The 16,411-nt window shown below is 35.3% G+C and overlaps 2 protein-coding genes across 5 annotated transcripts; both read left to right on the plus strand.

Annotated features, from left to right (window-relative positions):
- The first annotated feature begins 1,439 nt into the window (after window positions 1-1,439).
- On the plus strand, window positions 1,440-11,519 carry LOC124389678. Of its 4 annotated transcripts, none has more exons than XM_046855096.1 (19): window positions 1,440-1,530; window positions 1,608-1,731; window positions 1,842-1,931; window positions 2,023-2,130; window positions 2,274-2,432; window positions 2,867-2,945; window positions 3,090-3,288; window positions 3,612-3,752; window positions 4,417-4,525; window positions 4,669-4,798; window positions 4,911-5,070; window positions 6,052-6,304; window positions 6,401-6,488; window positions 7,691-7,770; window positions 7,860-8,026; window positions 8,163-8,655; window positions 8,765-8,841; window positions 9,267-9,316; window positions 10,097-11,519. In XM_046855096.1, the coding sequence occupies exons 2-18, from the start codon at window positions 1,632-1,634 to the stop codon at window positions 9,273-9,275; spliced, it is 2,442 nt and encodes an 813-aa protein (XP_046711052.1). In that variant the 5' UTR covers window positions 1,440-1,530; window positions 1,608-1,631; the 3' UTR covers window positions 9,276-9,316; window positions 10,097-11,519. The 4 variants fall into 4 exon arrangements, with proteins under 4 accessions (XP_046711052.1, XP_046711051.1, XP_046711050.1 ...); XM_046855095.1 differs by having other exon boundaries at window positions 1,449-1,530; window positions 1,600-1,731; XM_046855094.1 differs by having other exon boundaries at window positions 1,462-1,731.
- A 1,066-nt stretch (window positions 11,520-12,585) lies between these two features.
- Window positions 12,586-16,045, plus strand: LOC124390156 (transmembrane protein 179). The gene is made up of 4 exons (XM_046855917.1): window positions 12,586-12,953; window positions 13,686-13,823; window positions 14,384-14,462; window positions 14,561-16,045. Exons 1-4 carry the CDS (start codon window positions 12,619-12,621, stop codon window positions 14,741-14,743), a joined length of 735 nt encoding a protein of 244 aa, XP_046711873.1. The 5' UTR covers window positions 12,586-12,618; the 3' UTR covers window positions 14,744-16,045.
- Window positions 16,046-16,411: the final 366 nt, after the last annotated feature.

Below are 16,411 nucleotides of genomic sequence, written 5' to 3' on the forward strand. Positions count from 1 at the left end.
ACTGCAGTATATGTGTGTAATGCAGTTGATAGGAGTAATGTTAGTAAAACAAAAAGAAATATTCTGGGTTTCCCTATGAACTCAACATTTCTCATCCTATTGTAGTGCAATGATTTAACAAGAGTTAAATTATGTTTTATTTCTTTTATTGTTTTGACTTGACAATTACTCTACTAGCTTATAAAGGAACAGTATTTTCTTTCTGTGATAACCAAAAACTGCAAAAAATACAACAGCAATCTCAAACAAGGATAATTGTAACTACCTTCAATTGAAGTTTGCTGGGAGTTTATCAGTCTCTTACATTGTTTAGAGACATTTTGTCCCCTTTACAACATTGCTTCAGTTCATTGTGAATTGTGGGCACTCATTTATTCACAGCTCTCTTATGATCCTGCCAAAGCATCTCAACAGAGTTTAACTTTTTATTTTATTTGGTTAGTGTTTTAAACAATAGACATTGTTCCAAAGCAGCTGGCACTTGTTCTTGATCATTGTTTTGTTGCATGACCCAAATTTGGTTATTTTAAATTGCTGGAAATATGGCCTCATATTAATCTCAAGAATATCTGATGCAATATGCAGTTTAGCACTGTCTTGCTGAAATATGAAAGGCCTTCCCTGAAAAAGATGTTGTTTTAATAGAAGCGTACAGTATGTTACTCTAAAAACTGTATATACCGTCCAGCATTGATGGTGCCTTTCCAGATGTGCAAGATTTTTGCAGTGATTTTAATTCCAGAATCCGTTTAATGCAGTGCCGTCTGCAAACCCGAAGATCACGTGCATCCAATATTGATTTTCACAATTGTCTTTTGCACACAGTGAGTTTCCCCAGAGTCTCTGAATCTTTTGATGATAAAACAGTGTGTACTGTAAATTATGATATTAAATGTCGTTGCAATTTTATGTCGAGGAAAATTATTTTAAAATGGTTTTACATTTTGCAGGGTTTTTTTGCAGAATGGTAAACCTCTGCCTATCTGTAATTCTGAAAATCTCTTCCTCTCTAAAACACATTTCTATACCCAATCATGTTACAGACCTGCTGCTATTAACCTAATTTGTTGCAAAAATGTTCCTCCAGCTGTTAGTAAAACTTTTCTAGCATTTTGTTGACCCTGTCCCAAATGTTTTTTATGTTCTTCTATGCTCTGCTATGAATATAATGAGTTTATGAGATTTGCAAATCAATGCATTCTATTTTTAGGAATATTTTACACACTTCTTTGAAATTGGAGTTGTATTAGAATTTTGCTTTAGACTCTTAATCTCGGGATTACCTATGTGAAATTTGCTCATCCATATAACATTTTTTCATGCAATAATTTATGTTAATGTTACATGCATATTTCATTTAATATCACATATACACTCTCTTCAGACTACTTACAGAACTGTGTACATGTCTAGATTATTGGATTATTCTGACGTTGACAGGATTGAGACGGAGTAAATGCATGCAGATGCTCGGTCAGCAGATTTGGACACATTTCTTATTCCAGTGCTGAAATAGACAATTGCTTACTGGTGAGTACTGGATTTTTTAACATTGGTGACACCATATTTATTAAAAAAAAATAAAACTTATTTCTCCAGTATTACAGCCATTACAGCCAGTATTAGTGAGAATGGAGACAGTGCTCAATACAGAAGTCCTCTGGAACAAAGCTTTAACAGACAACAATGTAAAAGGTATCATTTGCTGGCTCCGGAGTCTCACCACCGAAGGCAAGAATAGGCCAAATGACTTTCTGTTAATTATGCTTGCACATTACACAATGTATGACAATGAATTTATGCTTTGGCCTAATTACAAATCTGATGTCATGACTCTGAAGGTCAACATGATCCTGACAAGAGCCTTGCAAAGTTTAACTGTTGGCTTCGATGTTCCATAGAACGGATCAAGAAAGAATTACTAACTCTCTGTAAGTAGAATGCTATAAAAAGATGCACTATTAAGATATCTATAAGTAAATGACACAGCTATAGAGTTGCCACTTTTCTCTGTGGCCCCAGGCTTTCACCACTGTCATGACCTGTGGATGTTTCTAGGCCGTACATCCTTCACTAAATTATCTCTATTGACACAGAAACTTAAGAATTTGCTCTTATTGACTCGTTGGGGTAAGTCACACTCTGGTCATTTCTTTTCAGTTCATTTTAGCTTGTGGTATTCTTTGGAATCTTACACTAAGTGATGTGAAAAGGTACAGAGGACTAAAAAGACATATCCTTATTTTTTTTTGTTCTGCCTCTCCCCTCTTTAGTTATGTCAAAGCACACATGTGTGATGTGTCAAATCAATCCCAAAGCTATGGTGCAATGTGGATGCTGGAATCGGGATGTACACACACTGCGACAGCACATCCTGTTGGGAAGACTGGTACAGTGGTGGAGCTTCAGTGGACTTCTGCCACAATACCCAGGTGATGTTTTAAATGACAATCAGGATTGAACAGTATGTACATGTTCTTATGTGTACACATTTGAACCAATAATATAGAATCAATCATTTAGCATTTTTATACCCCTGCATGAGAGTCTTCACATACCTCAGCTTGTTGTCATCAAAGCACTGGGTCAGGCATGATTAGATCACGACTAGACCAAGGACCCAAAATTGGCTAATGGCAGCAGTGACATTTCTTCATATCACTAAAATTACAGCTTAAACCACTGAGCCATAGGTCTTTCTGGGAAATCAAGAGCATTATGACATAATGTAGGCCAATATGTAGAATATTTATTTTTTTATATTGTAAATATTTATTTACAATTACATAAATAAGGGTGTTATCTTAAAAGAACATCAATATGAAGAAATAACTACAAATGTAAATACTGGCATCTTCCCTTTAAGATGCCAATGAGCTGAAGCAGATCTCTCAGATGTGGCAGGATATGAAGCAGCACCACAAGACAACTTGTCTGCAGCTAAGGTAATTTACTATAACAAATAGTCAATTGTGCAGACACAGTATATTTCCTGAACACTCCTTGTTATCCTTTGCTTCTGTATTGCTGAAAAAGCTTTACAGTTTCTGCAAAGATTAAAAATATATCCCTTTAATTTCTCTTCTCAGGTGTGATATTGAGGATAAATATAGAGGGAGCTCCATTATACAGGCAATTGTGGCTCATATGCACAAACAATATGGTCCACTATGGGTTTCAGAAGATTTCACCAACCAGATTTACCCATCACCTTCCCTCCAATCTCTCTTAAAGCTAGTACTGGTCCCATATACAGACACCGCATACAACACATCTGCTCTAGCCATTGTATCCTTTTTGTGATTTGCTAATTTATATTAAATTATAATACGATTAGATTGATATGTGGCAAAGGTTAAGCCAAATCATCTCTTAGATCAACATGGATGTTCTTTGCATATGTTTTTCACTGGGATTTCTAGGTCTGCCTGATGGTGTGAATATTGGATATTGGTGTGAATAAGTGTATTCCTACTTTGTACCCTGTGATCCCTGGGATAAGAACCATTTCAACTGAAAACCTGAAAAAACAAATACTTAAGAAAAATACATACATAAATGAGTGTGGGTTTTCTCTTTTCTTTATGTTTTATTTAACTCTTTATTTACAGATAATGTATTTTATTCTGGATGTGTCTAACATTCAATGTAAAGGAAATCTGCTGGAGTCTTTCCGCCATACCTTTTGCATACCATCCAGATTCTCGCAACAGATCTACGGATTGTGGCTCCTAGACCATGGCTTTGTATCTGTATGCCATCTTGTAGTATCACACTTATAAAATCCAAAAGCTATAATTTGTAGTTTAGGATAGGCAGGCTCTTGTTTAAAGGAGTGCTCTTGAAAACAATTACTTTTTTCCCTATAGAATTCACTTGGAAAGTTTTTGAGCCCAGGCACAAGTTCAGCATAGTTATCATGTCACAGTTATGCTGTGTTAAGGACTTTTGCCTAGGATGTCAGACTGTATGTGGATGTGCTCTTGCAGAAAAAGTATATGAAAAATTAATCTAATCAACTGCCATATAAGTAGGTGTCAGATTTTAGCCTTATAACATTATTATAGCTACAGTATAATACACACACACACACACACACACACACACACACACACACACACACACACACACATATATATATAAAACGAGTCATTTGAACATATTCTTTCAGCCATGTTGCTGAGGCTAAGAATCTGCTCAAATGGTGCCAACCAGGAAATGAATATCCACTCAAACATATCATATGTGGCTGTGAAAATGTAAATCTCTGTAGAGAACTACTGACCAGTGTAAGGTGACAGTAAGATGTGCCTTTGCACAGTGATTACTCTGGGCTTAGTAAACTAGCTATTTTCAAAAGAAAAATTACTTGCATATTCATAAAACGAATTTACTAACCATTTCCTTTTATTGCAGGATATACTACATCTCGGCTCATCGGAAAGACAGAATTCAAGAAAAACTGACAGCATAAACCAAAGAGATCTTGGTGATAAGGTTGCAGAAAATAAGGTTGTTGTAAAAGGTGAACTAATTTTATTCACTGACTGATAAAAACTTCATTATTATAGGACCAGTCTTTCTGAGCAAGAAATCTTTTGTCTACAGGATACATTAAAAATAAATATGATCATGTTCAGTTATTTAGTCATCTTTTAACACTTTCAGGATGTGCTCCTATTCCACTGTCTGCACTGCTCTACCAGTGTCTGTTTAATGGCTCTCTGACTCCTGGAGATTTTCTCAGACTATTTAGAGAAGCTGTAACAGAGCTTAACTCATCAGAAAAACTTACAAGGTATTACAGTATGAATAATGCCCAAATACAGTAGTTAAAATGGTAAAACAATAATAGAGGAATAACTCATGATGTACAATTACATATGTTTATGTTGTTCCTGCATATTAAGAATGATGGTGGTATGGCCAAAATACTTCGGGAGAACTGAAGAAAACAGGATTGCATCACAGTCACCTGACCTGACGTCAGAGACCTATTGTGAATTACCAATCTCTTCCAATCCTGAGCTTCAGAAAGAAGAGCCAGCGTTGTTACAGTATGACAGAATGGTAAACCATGCCTCTGCACACTTCTGTACTAAACACTATGATAAAGTAATACGCAAATATATTTAGGGGTGTAATGGTACACGTATTCGTACTGAAATGTTTCGGTACAGGGTTTTTTGTTTGGTACACACGTACCAAAAGCAATCATTTTTACATGCGGAACATCTGAGATAAAACGTATTAATGTTTAGAATGTATTAAGTGGCAGACAGCAAGTTTGTTTAATCTCCTCTGAGTGCATTTATTATTATTATTATTATTATATTATATTATATTATATTATATTATATTATATTATATTATATTATATTGTGCAGTAACAGGGAGAAGAGGTGGAAAGGAGTGGCAAGAGTGATTTGTGATAGAGTATCTGCAAGAGTGAAAGGCAAAAGTTTATAGGACTGTGGTGAAACCTACGATATTGTATGGATTAGAGACAGTGGCATTGAGTAAAAGACAGGAGGCGGAGCTGGAGGTAGCAAAGCTGAAGATGTTGAGGTTTTTGTTGGGAGTGACGTTGGAAGGCCAAGGGGGAGGTTTATGGATATGATGAGGGAAGACATGCAGATATTTGGTTTGAAAGAGGGAGATGTGGAGGACAGGGGGCTTTGGAGACAGATGATCCGCTGTGGTGACCCCTAATGGGAGAAGCCAAAAGAAGGAGGAAGATTATAAAATATTATTTTTAACCAAGCAGGCATTTTATTTTGAATTTGTTTAAAAATGTAAACTGTTGATGTTCACAAATGTAATTAGTAATAAACTGTGTTGATAAAAAATTAAAAGCAATTTCATGTTTCTTTCACCTAATCGTAACAAAATTGTACCAAACCCTGACTTAAAAATCGAGGTACACATTAAACCATGAATTTTTGTTGCGCCCCTGCTATATATACACATACTAGAGTCACAGGGATTTGACCTGTCTATTATCTTTATTTTTATTTACTGATTGATTTCTCTTCTTTATTTGTTTTATAGGAGGTTCATATATCTCCAGCAGTCCTCTTATCTGGCTCCACATCGCCAGACCACATGGACTCTGCACCACATGCAGAGGGAGAACAAGAGGAGACCGATGATGAGGACTGTGACTTGCTAAGCAACAATCACATGTCATGTAAAGATGCCAGCCAGTGCTCTTCTATTATCACTATTACTGGAGACGTCCCAAAGACTGTGCTTATCAAAAACTTGTGCAGAGAAAGCTTTGATGAGCTGGCCATGTCTGAGAGTGAGTCTAGCTGGGTTTTTTTGTTTGTTTGTTTTTTATTTTTGATTGGTTGTTTTTCCTAATTTTCTTTTGACATTTTTTATGATTTTAATTTAGATGGTGTTGAGCAGATTTTGGCCTGTGCAGGAAATCTTGTAGATACAAAAGAGAGTCACATAATGGAAGTCACACAGATAGAAAGCAGGTAATTTAAATGTTGTTAAAGGCCTCTTGCTGAATGTACTAACTGGTTTGAAAGACAATCAGTTATTAGCAATATGCAATGCACTTTTTAAAAGGCATTCAAAAGACTTTGTCAAAAGTTTGAAAGCACTTAGTCTTTTATTGTTTTTATAGACATGTACGTGTTCCTTTTGTTTATATGCAACAAACTATGTCATTTAAGGGTATGGGGATTCTTTGACCAAACAAATGTGAAAAATTAATTTCCATTTAAAAATCCTTCTTAGCATTAATTATAGCTTTACCCACTCCTGGCATCTGGATAGTTGGTTTCTCCAAACATTTAGCTGAAATCCATTGCCATACCTCTTTTAGAACTCACTAGAGGTGTTCTTCGCAGGTTGGATATTACTTTCTGACCTTTTGATCGAGCTCATTCCAGAGCAGTTCAATAGGATTTATGACTGAGTCAGCCATTCTATGATTGATAACAATCCAGCCAACTGTTTGCTCTCCACATGAACTCTTACAAAGCTTAGACATTTGCTTTGGGTCTTTGTCTTGTTGAATCATGACACTGGTGCCAATTAACCACAATTCAGACAAAATTGACAGAATTTAATCATGGCATTGAAGTAGGGAACAGTAGACATGTTGGTTTAGTATTCCTTTACCTTGAAATAAGTCTCCTCTTCTCGGCTCCAAAACAACCCCAAACCTTTAAGCTTTCACCTGCATGTTTGACTGTAGGTGTGAGCAGGGCCTGTTCTAGGCAATTATAGTAGGGTGGGCTGGTACCGATTATAGGCGGGCAATCAGTGATAGTGGCGCAATCAGTGATAGTGGCACCAACACGAAACCACTTCTCCCCATAACTATTATTTACAAAATTAGAATAAATCTGATTCAAAAACTAAACATTGATAAACAAAAGAAGCATTTAACTTGAAGCATTTAACTGTACATTAACTTTAAACATTAACTGTGTGAAGCAACATCATCTCTCCTGCTATTCGTCTTATAGTTCTTAGAGCCAAAACAAAATTTATCTTTAATCGATAGAACATTCTTCCAGTCATTTCAGTAATATAAACAAAGGGATCATGTGTGTGTCTCAGAAATAATATGACTAGTTGTTTCCAAACTTCTGACATGCACATATACTTGGCAATTAAAACAGTTTTGAACTAATAAATGTTTTACCCTGACATATAAAATTTACAGCAGTAAGAACAAACAGACCATGCTGCATAGTACTGCTAAGACCCCTGTGAATGGTGACAATTATTTAATTCCTGATTATGGTAAGTATTTCTATTTACTTTTTTTAATTATTAAAAGTATTACATTGTTTGCTGCTGTAGTTTATGATCTTACCTTGTTTTTGTGATAGAGGAATCACTTGATGATATGGTCCAGGAACCACATTCTGAGAGCGTAAGGGCAGAAGATGAGAATGAACAGTTTAATGTTTTATATTCTAAGAGTGATAATTGCCAAAACACCATATGTGAGGAAACATTTGGATCAAACCGCTTTTTGAACCTGAATCCTTTAAAAGTGAGTAAAATCATTACCCTCATCTGTTCATAATGGACTATATTTTTTAGTATTGACTGCAACATTTACAATTGTATGACCTATCCCTTATTAAGTGGTTGATGTTTAATTAGTAGTCTTCCCTTTCTTTGTTTAGAGAGCATTGCCTTACTCTCCAATCGAGAAGAGCTTCAGGTCCTTCTGTTATGATTCCCAAGATGCCATGGATCAGCCGGAGATCCTTACCTCCTGCGCAATTACTGAGACAATGCCGGATCTCCTAGAAGAGCTCAGTGAACAGAACCTCACACTGAAGGATGAGGAACCTAACCAACCTTCTGTTTTATCATCTGTCAAAAACTCTATTTTAGTAACGGATTTAAACCCTGTGAGGCATGGTTCTCGTCCTCATCAGCTTCAGATTTCTCTTGGAGCTCCAGTACTGCCCCTCAGCCAGGCTGAGAAGACCAAAGACAAAGCAACCAGTGAGAGCAAAAATGCAGGACTTAAGGAGGTAGTTTGTTTTAGGACTACATCAGAACGAATGGGTGACTGTAAGCTGGGCAGCTGGTGGAAGCAGGCTCTGGACACTAGAAGAGCCTCCACAGGATTGTTGCCTGCTTTTGAGCAGGTCCCTGCTGTCACAAAAGGTTATACTTGGCTACACAAAAGCAATCAAGGTCTAAAAGACTGATTGCAATTTTTAGAGGTTTTCTTTTTTTTAGTTCTCGTTAACTGAGTCTTCTTTTTCCCTCTTAGAAAAAAGACACTCTCTTGTTCTAGGATGGCCTCAGTGTCATGGGCTTATAAGAGGATGCAAACAAGAGGTTAAACAGGTAGGATAATGTAATTTATAACTGGTATTAGAAATGACAATACACTTTACACTTCACCTCTCACATCTTATATACCGGTACATGAATATTTTATATATATATATATATATATATATATATATATATATATATATATATATATATATATATATATATATATATATATATATATATATATATATGTGTCGTACATGTGGAAAAGGAGGGTAATATGCCTTGCCCACACAGTGGCAGTGTTGGATTAATGTTATTCACACATTAATCTTTGTATTTCAGTACTGTATAATCCCTATTTTATGATATTGCATCGATGTCCCTGCTTTATCATGAACTAATGCATTGGTTTTTACTGAACCACTAATATTTTTAAACCAAATCTTTTTTGCAAAGTAGTTAAGATTGCTACATACTGTATATTCTTTTAGGTACGATGATGCTGGCTTAATACGACCTTATTAAATTCTTCGGTCATGAGGTATGTAGAATGAAAAAAAAAAAAATTAGTTAAAAATAGATTACGAATTCCTGATGTTCTTTAGGAATCCATAGAGTATAAAACCAAAACAGTATTTTATCAGGATTAAAATTGTTACTATTTATTTATAATAATGATGCTATAACTCATGCAAGTGACCTTGTTGTTGAGAATTTTAAAAGCATTTAGAAATTCTGCAATATATTATGCCCTTTTTTTTGTTTACTGGTAGATAAATTGGAATTCATAAGTAAGGCTGTATGATGCACGAATCCATCATGCATAATCATTTGGCAAGGAGTGTAAAATAGCCATCATTTATCAAATCCTCCACTTCATTTCCCCTACCTCACTGTAAAGAGCAGCTAGCTGTTATGATATATCAGCGTACTTTTGAAGGAAAAAACTGCCCTTCATCATGGACTCTATTTGCTATTTGATTGCCCCATAACCTCAGGCATAGATTAATGGGATCAGGATATTTTGGCCCTGACTCCACCCACACATGCACAGAGGAAATGAATTGCAGCACAATGTGAGCTCCATATGCAAACACATTCTATTCGACTGTAGATGCGTGAAACGCTACATGCTGAATATTTAAAAACTAACTTTGACAAAAACTGCCCATGCCTGAATGTTTACACTTGTGTAAAATTCATAATTTTAAGATCTGTAAGAGGCATAGAAGTTTTTTACCATCTTTTTGACTGTATGATTCAACAGTTTATTGAAATCCATGCTCTTGAGAAGTAATCCAAATTTAAATTGTGTTTCTAGACCACTAAAGAAGAATAAAGCAGCAGAAAAGCTAAAGGCAACAAGGGCAAATAGGTCAAACAATGCTGAGAGCAGGAGAAAGAGAGATCCATTTCTAATTTGCTTAGCATATATCTGCCATGTTAAATATGATTTACATTTGCCAATGTATTATATAAATAAATCTATTAAAATATATTTTAAATTTGCATTTTAATAAAGAGAATATATAAAAATAGCATCTGATGCCTTGGGCTTGTACTATCTTACAAATGAATGTGAATAAAACTGTATGATTCTGGATCCATTACACCTAGTTTAATCATGTCATAGGCATGGATTACATCCATCAGTGTCAATTAGATTTAACATGTTTACATGTTTTTTGGTTTGCTGAGTTTCTGATTTACATAGTTTTCAGTTTTTTCTTTTTCCCCAATGGACAAATCCTGCAGCTTCAACAAAAACAGATACATTAGCAAATATTTGTATTAGGAAGAAAATAATAATTACAGGGTTCTGGTTGTTCTCTGTTTTATACAGTTTTATACAGATTGGAGTGGGAGAAAATGAGGAATGAATAAATAAATGAATTAATGAATCAATGAATCAAATCAATGAATGAATCAATCAATCACTGTTTGCAAACTAATTTACAAATGTTTGTTATTATTTAAATTCTGAATGCAATGCTTTGGTTTCAGAAACCCCCAGTTTTTCCAAAGAGCATTTAGAAAGTCAACATCATGAAGATCAAGAAAGACTTGTGCAGGACAATTCCAAAAGATTACAAAAAGAAGTTTATAACTATATACTAGCAATATTAAAACCAATAATTATTTATACATTTTAAAGGAAGTATTTGGCACAGTCACAAGGAGACAGCCATCAAAAATCTGTAACTGGGTAAGAGGACTTAATGTGTGTTTTTCCTGGTTCATTAGCATCCAATTAGACTTCGTTTCTTAAACTTAGACCTTAATTTTTTCCACTTCATTCCAAAATTTTTGTGCTGTTGGACTGACTGTGTCAGTATTTCGATACAATACGCAACAAGTCAAGTCAAGATCAGATTTTTTTTCTAAGTGCATTTCATTCTTTTGTCACTGTCTTAAACTTAGCAAATCATATACAATATTTAGTAAAAAGCATTGCTAGAGTCACATTGTTGAATAGTAGCAATGCTAAAGCTGCAACACAGTTTCTTCTATTTCCTTTTGGCCTTATGGAACCTTTCATGTAAAACACAATGCAAAATGCATGTCTTCCATCCAAACTTCTTTCTGTACTGCATGTGTATAGTATTTGAGCAGTCAATTTGAGGACTGCATTTTTTTTCCAGATGTGAAAGCCTCTTTGTTATAAATTCCTGGGCTACTCCTCCTTGTAGCATAATGTAAATGTTAATGTAAGGTAAATTGTAATAAAATGTATTTCATTCTCAGAAAATATTCCATCTATGCAATCAATGTAATGCAAATTTATTTTATTAAATGGTTTGTTGTTTTATTCATGGCAAGTAACTGTATCCTTCAAGATGTAAAGCCAGTCTGCACTTTCCTGTGTCTTTTCAGCCTGGAAGCATAAACGGGCTTGTTTGCTCTGTTTAGATGGTGCGAATCTAGTTCATTAAAAATTAATGAACACCCTGATGCTGCAGAAGCCTTCAGTGCAGCTGCTTTGTCCTGCCTCATGCAGATCTGTATAAATACAACTGAACTGAACTTTTCTATGCTTGAACTAAAATCCAAACACACAAAGAGTCATACTGTATGTATTGTGTGGGCAGATATTCATGTTTCTGCAAAGTACATGTAAAGGAAAATGGCATTAGAAATTGGAGAAAATGTTCTCCTAGCATGGGGGTTTAAATAATTATATTAGTTATTACAATATAATTATTATAATAGTTATTTCATTGTTAGAATCAGCATACTTTAAAATACATATACAAATTGAAAGTAGACATTTATCTAGAATGTTTTTGTATCTTGTAGTATTAGGTTCTCCCTTCACTGGATCTAAAAGATCCAAACTTGTTTTATCATGACAATGAGGTCCATGAAGACATTATTTGCCATGGCTGGAATAGAAGAACTTCTGTGTCCTGCACAGAGACCTGACAACAATCTCAATGAAAACCTTTTGATATGAACAGGAAGACTGACAGGCTTCTTCACCCCACATCAGTGGTTGATCTCACTAATGCTCTTGTGGCTGAATAAGCAAATCTCTACACAAACGCTCCAAAATCTACTGGAAATCCTTCCCCGGAGATTGGAGGTTAATCGAACAGGAAAGGGGCATTAAATATCGAAGAGGGTATTCAAGAAGCACATATGTGTGTGTTGATCAAGTGTCCACAAACATCTATCATGATTAGGCTATTAACTAAAAAAAAGAATACAATCAGCATCATATAGTGAAACTATAATTGCTAAACAGTATAGTGTGCTTTTAAAGTGTTATTTCTCAGTATTACATAATACATTTCATGCCATCCTTTCCCACGCCAGCAGTGGAACTGCGCATGCGCAGCAGCGATGCTCAGCTGCTTGAGCGCGAGCCGGGTGAAAATGGCAAAAAACAATTTTATGTTCACGCAGTGCGTCTTGTACTTTTTGGCTTTCGTCTTCGGCTTTATTGCAGTTGTGCCTCTTTCGGAGAATGCCGAGGACTTCGGCGGGAAATGCTTGCTGTTCACGCGGGGTATGTGGCAGAACGAGAACATCACTGTGTCCAAACAGCGTTTCATCGTGGAGGAATGGGGACCGCAGTCCTCCTGCAGCTTCATCACCTTTGCCGGCGTGGCCTCCCTGGTTCTGGCCGCTGTTCAGGCCTGGAGACTGCTCTTCCTCATTTGCAAAGGCCATGAAGAGTAAGTCCACTTCCATTTCATACTTTCTATAGCTTCCTACAGTCTGGCAGATCGGACAGATACAGTGATGATGTCAGAGATGCACGATAAAGGTGTACCAAACCACCAGATAGTAACTGTGTGTTTTAGAAACTAAAACGCGAAATGATTTACAGTGTACGAACAGACACTGCTAAAAAACTATATATTTATAAATGGGTTTGCACTATTTTAGACAATTATGTGCATTGCTTTTTGCTGGGTAATGTGTGCACCGTGATTCATCAAAACACCCACAGGAACATCTGGACTATCTGCAATTGGTTGGGATGCACGCAGCTCACAATCAACGATTTGATCACGTGTTTCTGAAATCTTTGCGTATTGTTGTAAATCATTATTGCAAACACCAATTATGCAGTAGTGTAGTGAAAAACATCAAAATTGCATTATAGTTTTATAACTAATGTTTATACCTTTTCAGAGTAAGAAATGTTAAAATATATTGTTATTTATTCCATTATTTTCCCCATTTTGTTATTTACCCAATTTATCTTATCTACCATCCATGAAACTAATTAATATGCAGCTGTTTAAAAGTAAATGGTATATATGATGGCTGCACAACATCCTCGGAATAATACAGTAACAGTGATGGAGAATCATAAAACTCATTTGTTATTCTATAAGAAGCTTAATTTGTCTTTTTGAACAGTCAGACAGCTTTCTGAAAATTTGCTTAATTTTCCACAGCTCCATATTTAATGCCTTCTTGAACCTGCTGATCAGCTTATTCGTGGTGTGTGCTGTGTTCCTGTCCAGCACCATCGTGACTGTGGGCTTTAACCTGTGGTGTGATGCTATTACTGAAGAGGGCGGTATGCCCAGCAGGTAACAATACTGTATAACGTGCGTCTCTTCATCAGGAATTCAAGGCTACAAATGATTCGTAAACACAATTGACTAAATCGATTAGGAAAATGTATTCACATTGTTTTTTATAATTGCTGTAATGTTTGCATTACTGACTTTACAACTCATCTATAATGTAAACGAATATGAGCCTATGTATCTTAACTGAATGTGGTACAGAACTCAAACCAGCAGAGGCAGTGGTTTAGCACTGTGCTAAATAATGCTTTCAGTTGGTCCAGCAGTGATGCATACACACACACACACACGCACACAATCTACACTGGTTTTCATTTTCATATTAATAAGAATAAATAACTGAATTATTTTTTACATACAGCCTAAATCTTGCTTTCATAAGCTTCAGTCAGTAGCTCTCTATTATTATTATCAGAAGCAGCACTGGACCAGTTCAGCACCAATGTGTTAAAGATTGATCATGTTTCACAGAACACCACTGAATAAATATGAATTTGAATCTTATGCTGTAAATATGTGTAAATGCTCTAATGCTTCGTCACTTCTTTTTCACATTGTAGCTGTGAGGATTTACAGGATACTGATTTGGAGCTGGGGTTAGACAACTCTGCGTTTTATGACCAGTTTGCAATTGCACAAGTATGATTTGAATATATTACACATAAAGCTGTCAGTAGAGCTATGTTATGTACTTATTTGTTTTGATACAAAATGTATGCCAATCTGTTTCCATTTAGTTTGGACTATGGGCTGCTTGGTTGACCTGGTTGGGTATCACATTCATGGCTTTTTTGAAGGTCTACCATAACTACCGTCAGGAAGACCTGCTGGACAGCCTGATTCATGAGAAGGAGTTTCTGCTGGGCCGTTCCTCACGCCGCTGCTCTGACCTACTAGACAAGAAAAGTCCCATGATCTGATTCTCTCTTTAAGCACAACACATTTACCAATTGTCTGAAGGTGATGATTTGAGATGAGACATAAAACTGACATGCACTGAAATGAATTGTGTTTCAAGTTTCTTTTTTTGCTACAGACGTGTTGGACTCCCACTGTTAATATTCCTAACACAGCTTCTTGACAGCCTGGCTATTATCTGTGGGAGGCTGGTGAACTGAATGAAACGTTGACATGTACAGTATGAGTAAAAGGCTGTCTGTGAGCTTTCCCCAAAGAGTTCATTTTTAAAACATCTTTATTCTTTCTTTTATTAATTTTTTTTTATCTTTAAACAGAATTTAAAAACATTTATTAATTTATTTGATTAATTATTTATTTATAATGTATTATTTTTTTTAATCCTTGAAGTAGTTAAAGATCAAACGGTGTACAACAGTTTTGTGGCAAAGAGAACCGTGGCTCATTTTTAGTCTCAGAATATAGAGATTATCAAGGCTTTTACAGTTATACAGGGGCAAAACTTGTAAGCTTTCTGTAATAACTCTATAGTGCTATTAAATTATTGTAAACCCTGTTTACATTACAATTAGTATCAATATTGCACCTTTCCAACAACTCTTACTATTAACATTATATTTATTAGTACTTATACTACACTAAAGGCAACTTACATTTCTTTTAAACTTCACTTTACAAATGATTATACTGTGTCTAATATAAGGCTTGAATTCTGTACTACAAGTCTCCTTAGAGTCCTTATTTCTTATAAATTAAGAAATGCTTTTTCAGTTAGCGTTTCCTATATACACTATCTATATTGGTTTACAGTAGGTTTCTCTTACCATGGTTTCTGTTCTTACCATTTCACTATTATCTATATGTAAATACATATAGAGTAAGTGTGATATATGTGTGAAGACTTGTACAACCATACAGGGAGTTCAATATAAAAACGTTGTGCATTACCTTCTTGCAACTTCTAACGAAAGATCATGGTGAACTTCTTAATCATGAGACACTTTTCAAATGAAAAACAAAATGGGTATTGAAGCAAAAAATGGCATAGTTGCACAGTGTGTTCATTCAGTATTACTTTTTTCATGCAATGTCTAAGTATTTGCCACCTGATATCTTGCTTGCATGCTTTAATAAAACTGTGTGTGTGTGCATTTTCAATAGCCAAATAATTATTTTGTAACCTCAATAACATTTATATTCTGTGAGTATATTGATTTAAAAATGCATGACTAATATTTTGAGCATATCTTTGAAATCTGTTAAACCTTTTACCATGTCCCATATAAAACACATTCCATATTTAACCGTGTCCTTTTCCTTTTTATGTTTGGAGCTTTGAGTGAATTCATTCCTTATAATAGGCAATCCTAATGACATAATTTCCAGATGGTTTCTAGTCAAATATTGCTCATTACCTGATGACAGGAGCTTGTGATTTTATCTAAATATCACAAACCCGATTAAAACATGGCACAGAATTATTATCATACATTGTTTAGTCTTTTATGCTTCTTATGCATTAATTCTCTAATGCACTAAAGACCTATATAAAAGTGTCCTGCAATCAAATGACATCCAATTCAAGCATTCCTGCCTCACACACAGTATTCCTTGGCTTGGCTTTGAATAATAAAATTGGTAACTGAAAGTGAGTGGGTGAATAAGATATA

The sequence above is a fragment of the Silurus meridionalis genome, chromosome 8 (assembly GCF_014805685.1).
Source record: "Silurus meridionalis isolate SWU-2019-XX chromosome 8, ASM1480568v1, whole genome shotgun sequence".
NCBI classification, from domain to species: Eukaryota; Metazoa; Chordata; class Actinopteri; order Siluriformes; family Siluridae; genus Silurus; species Silurus meridionalis.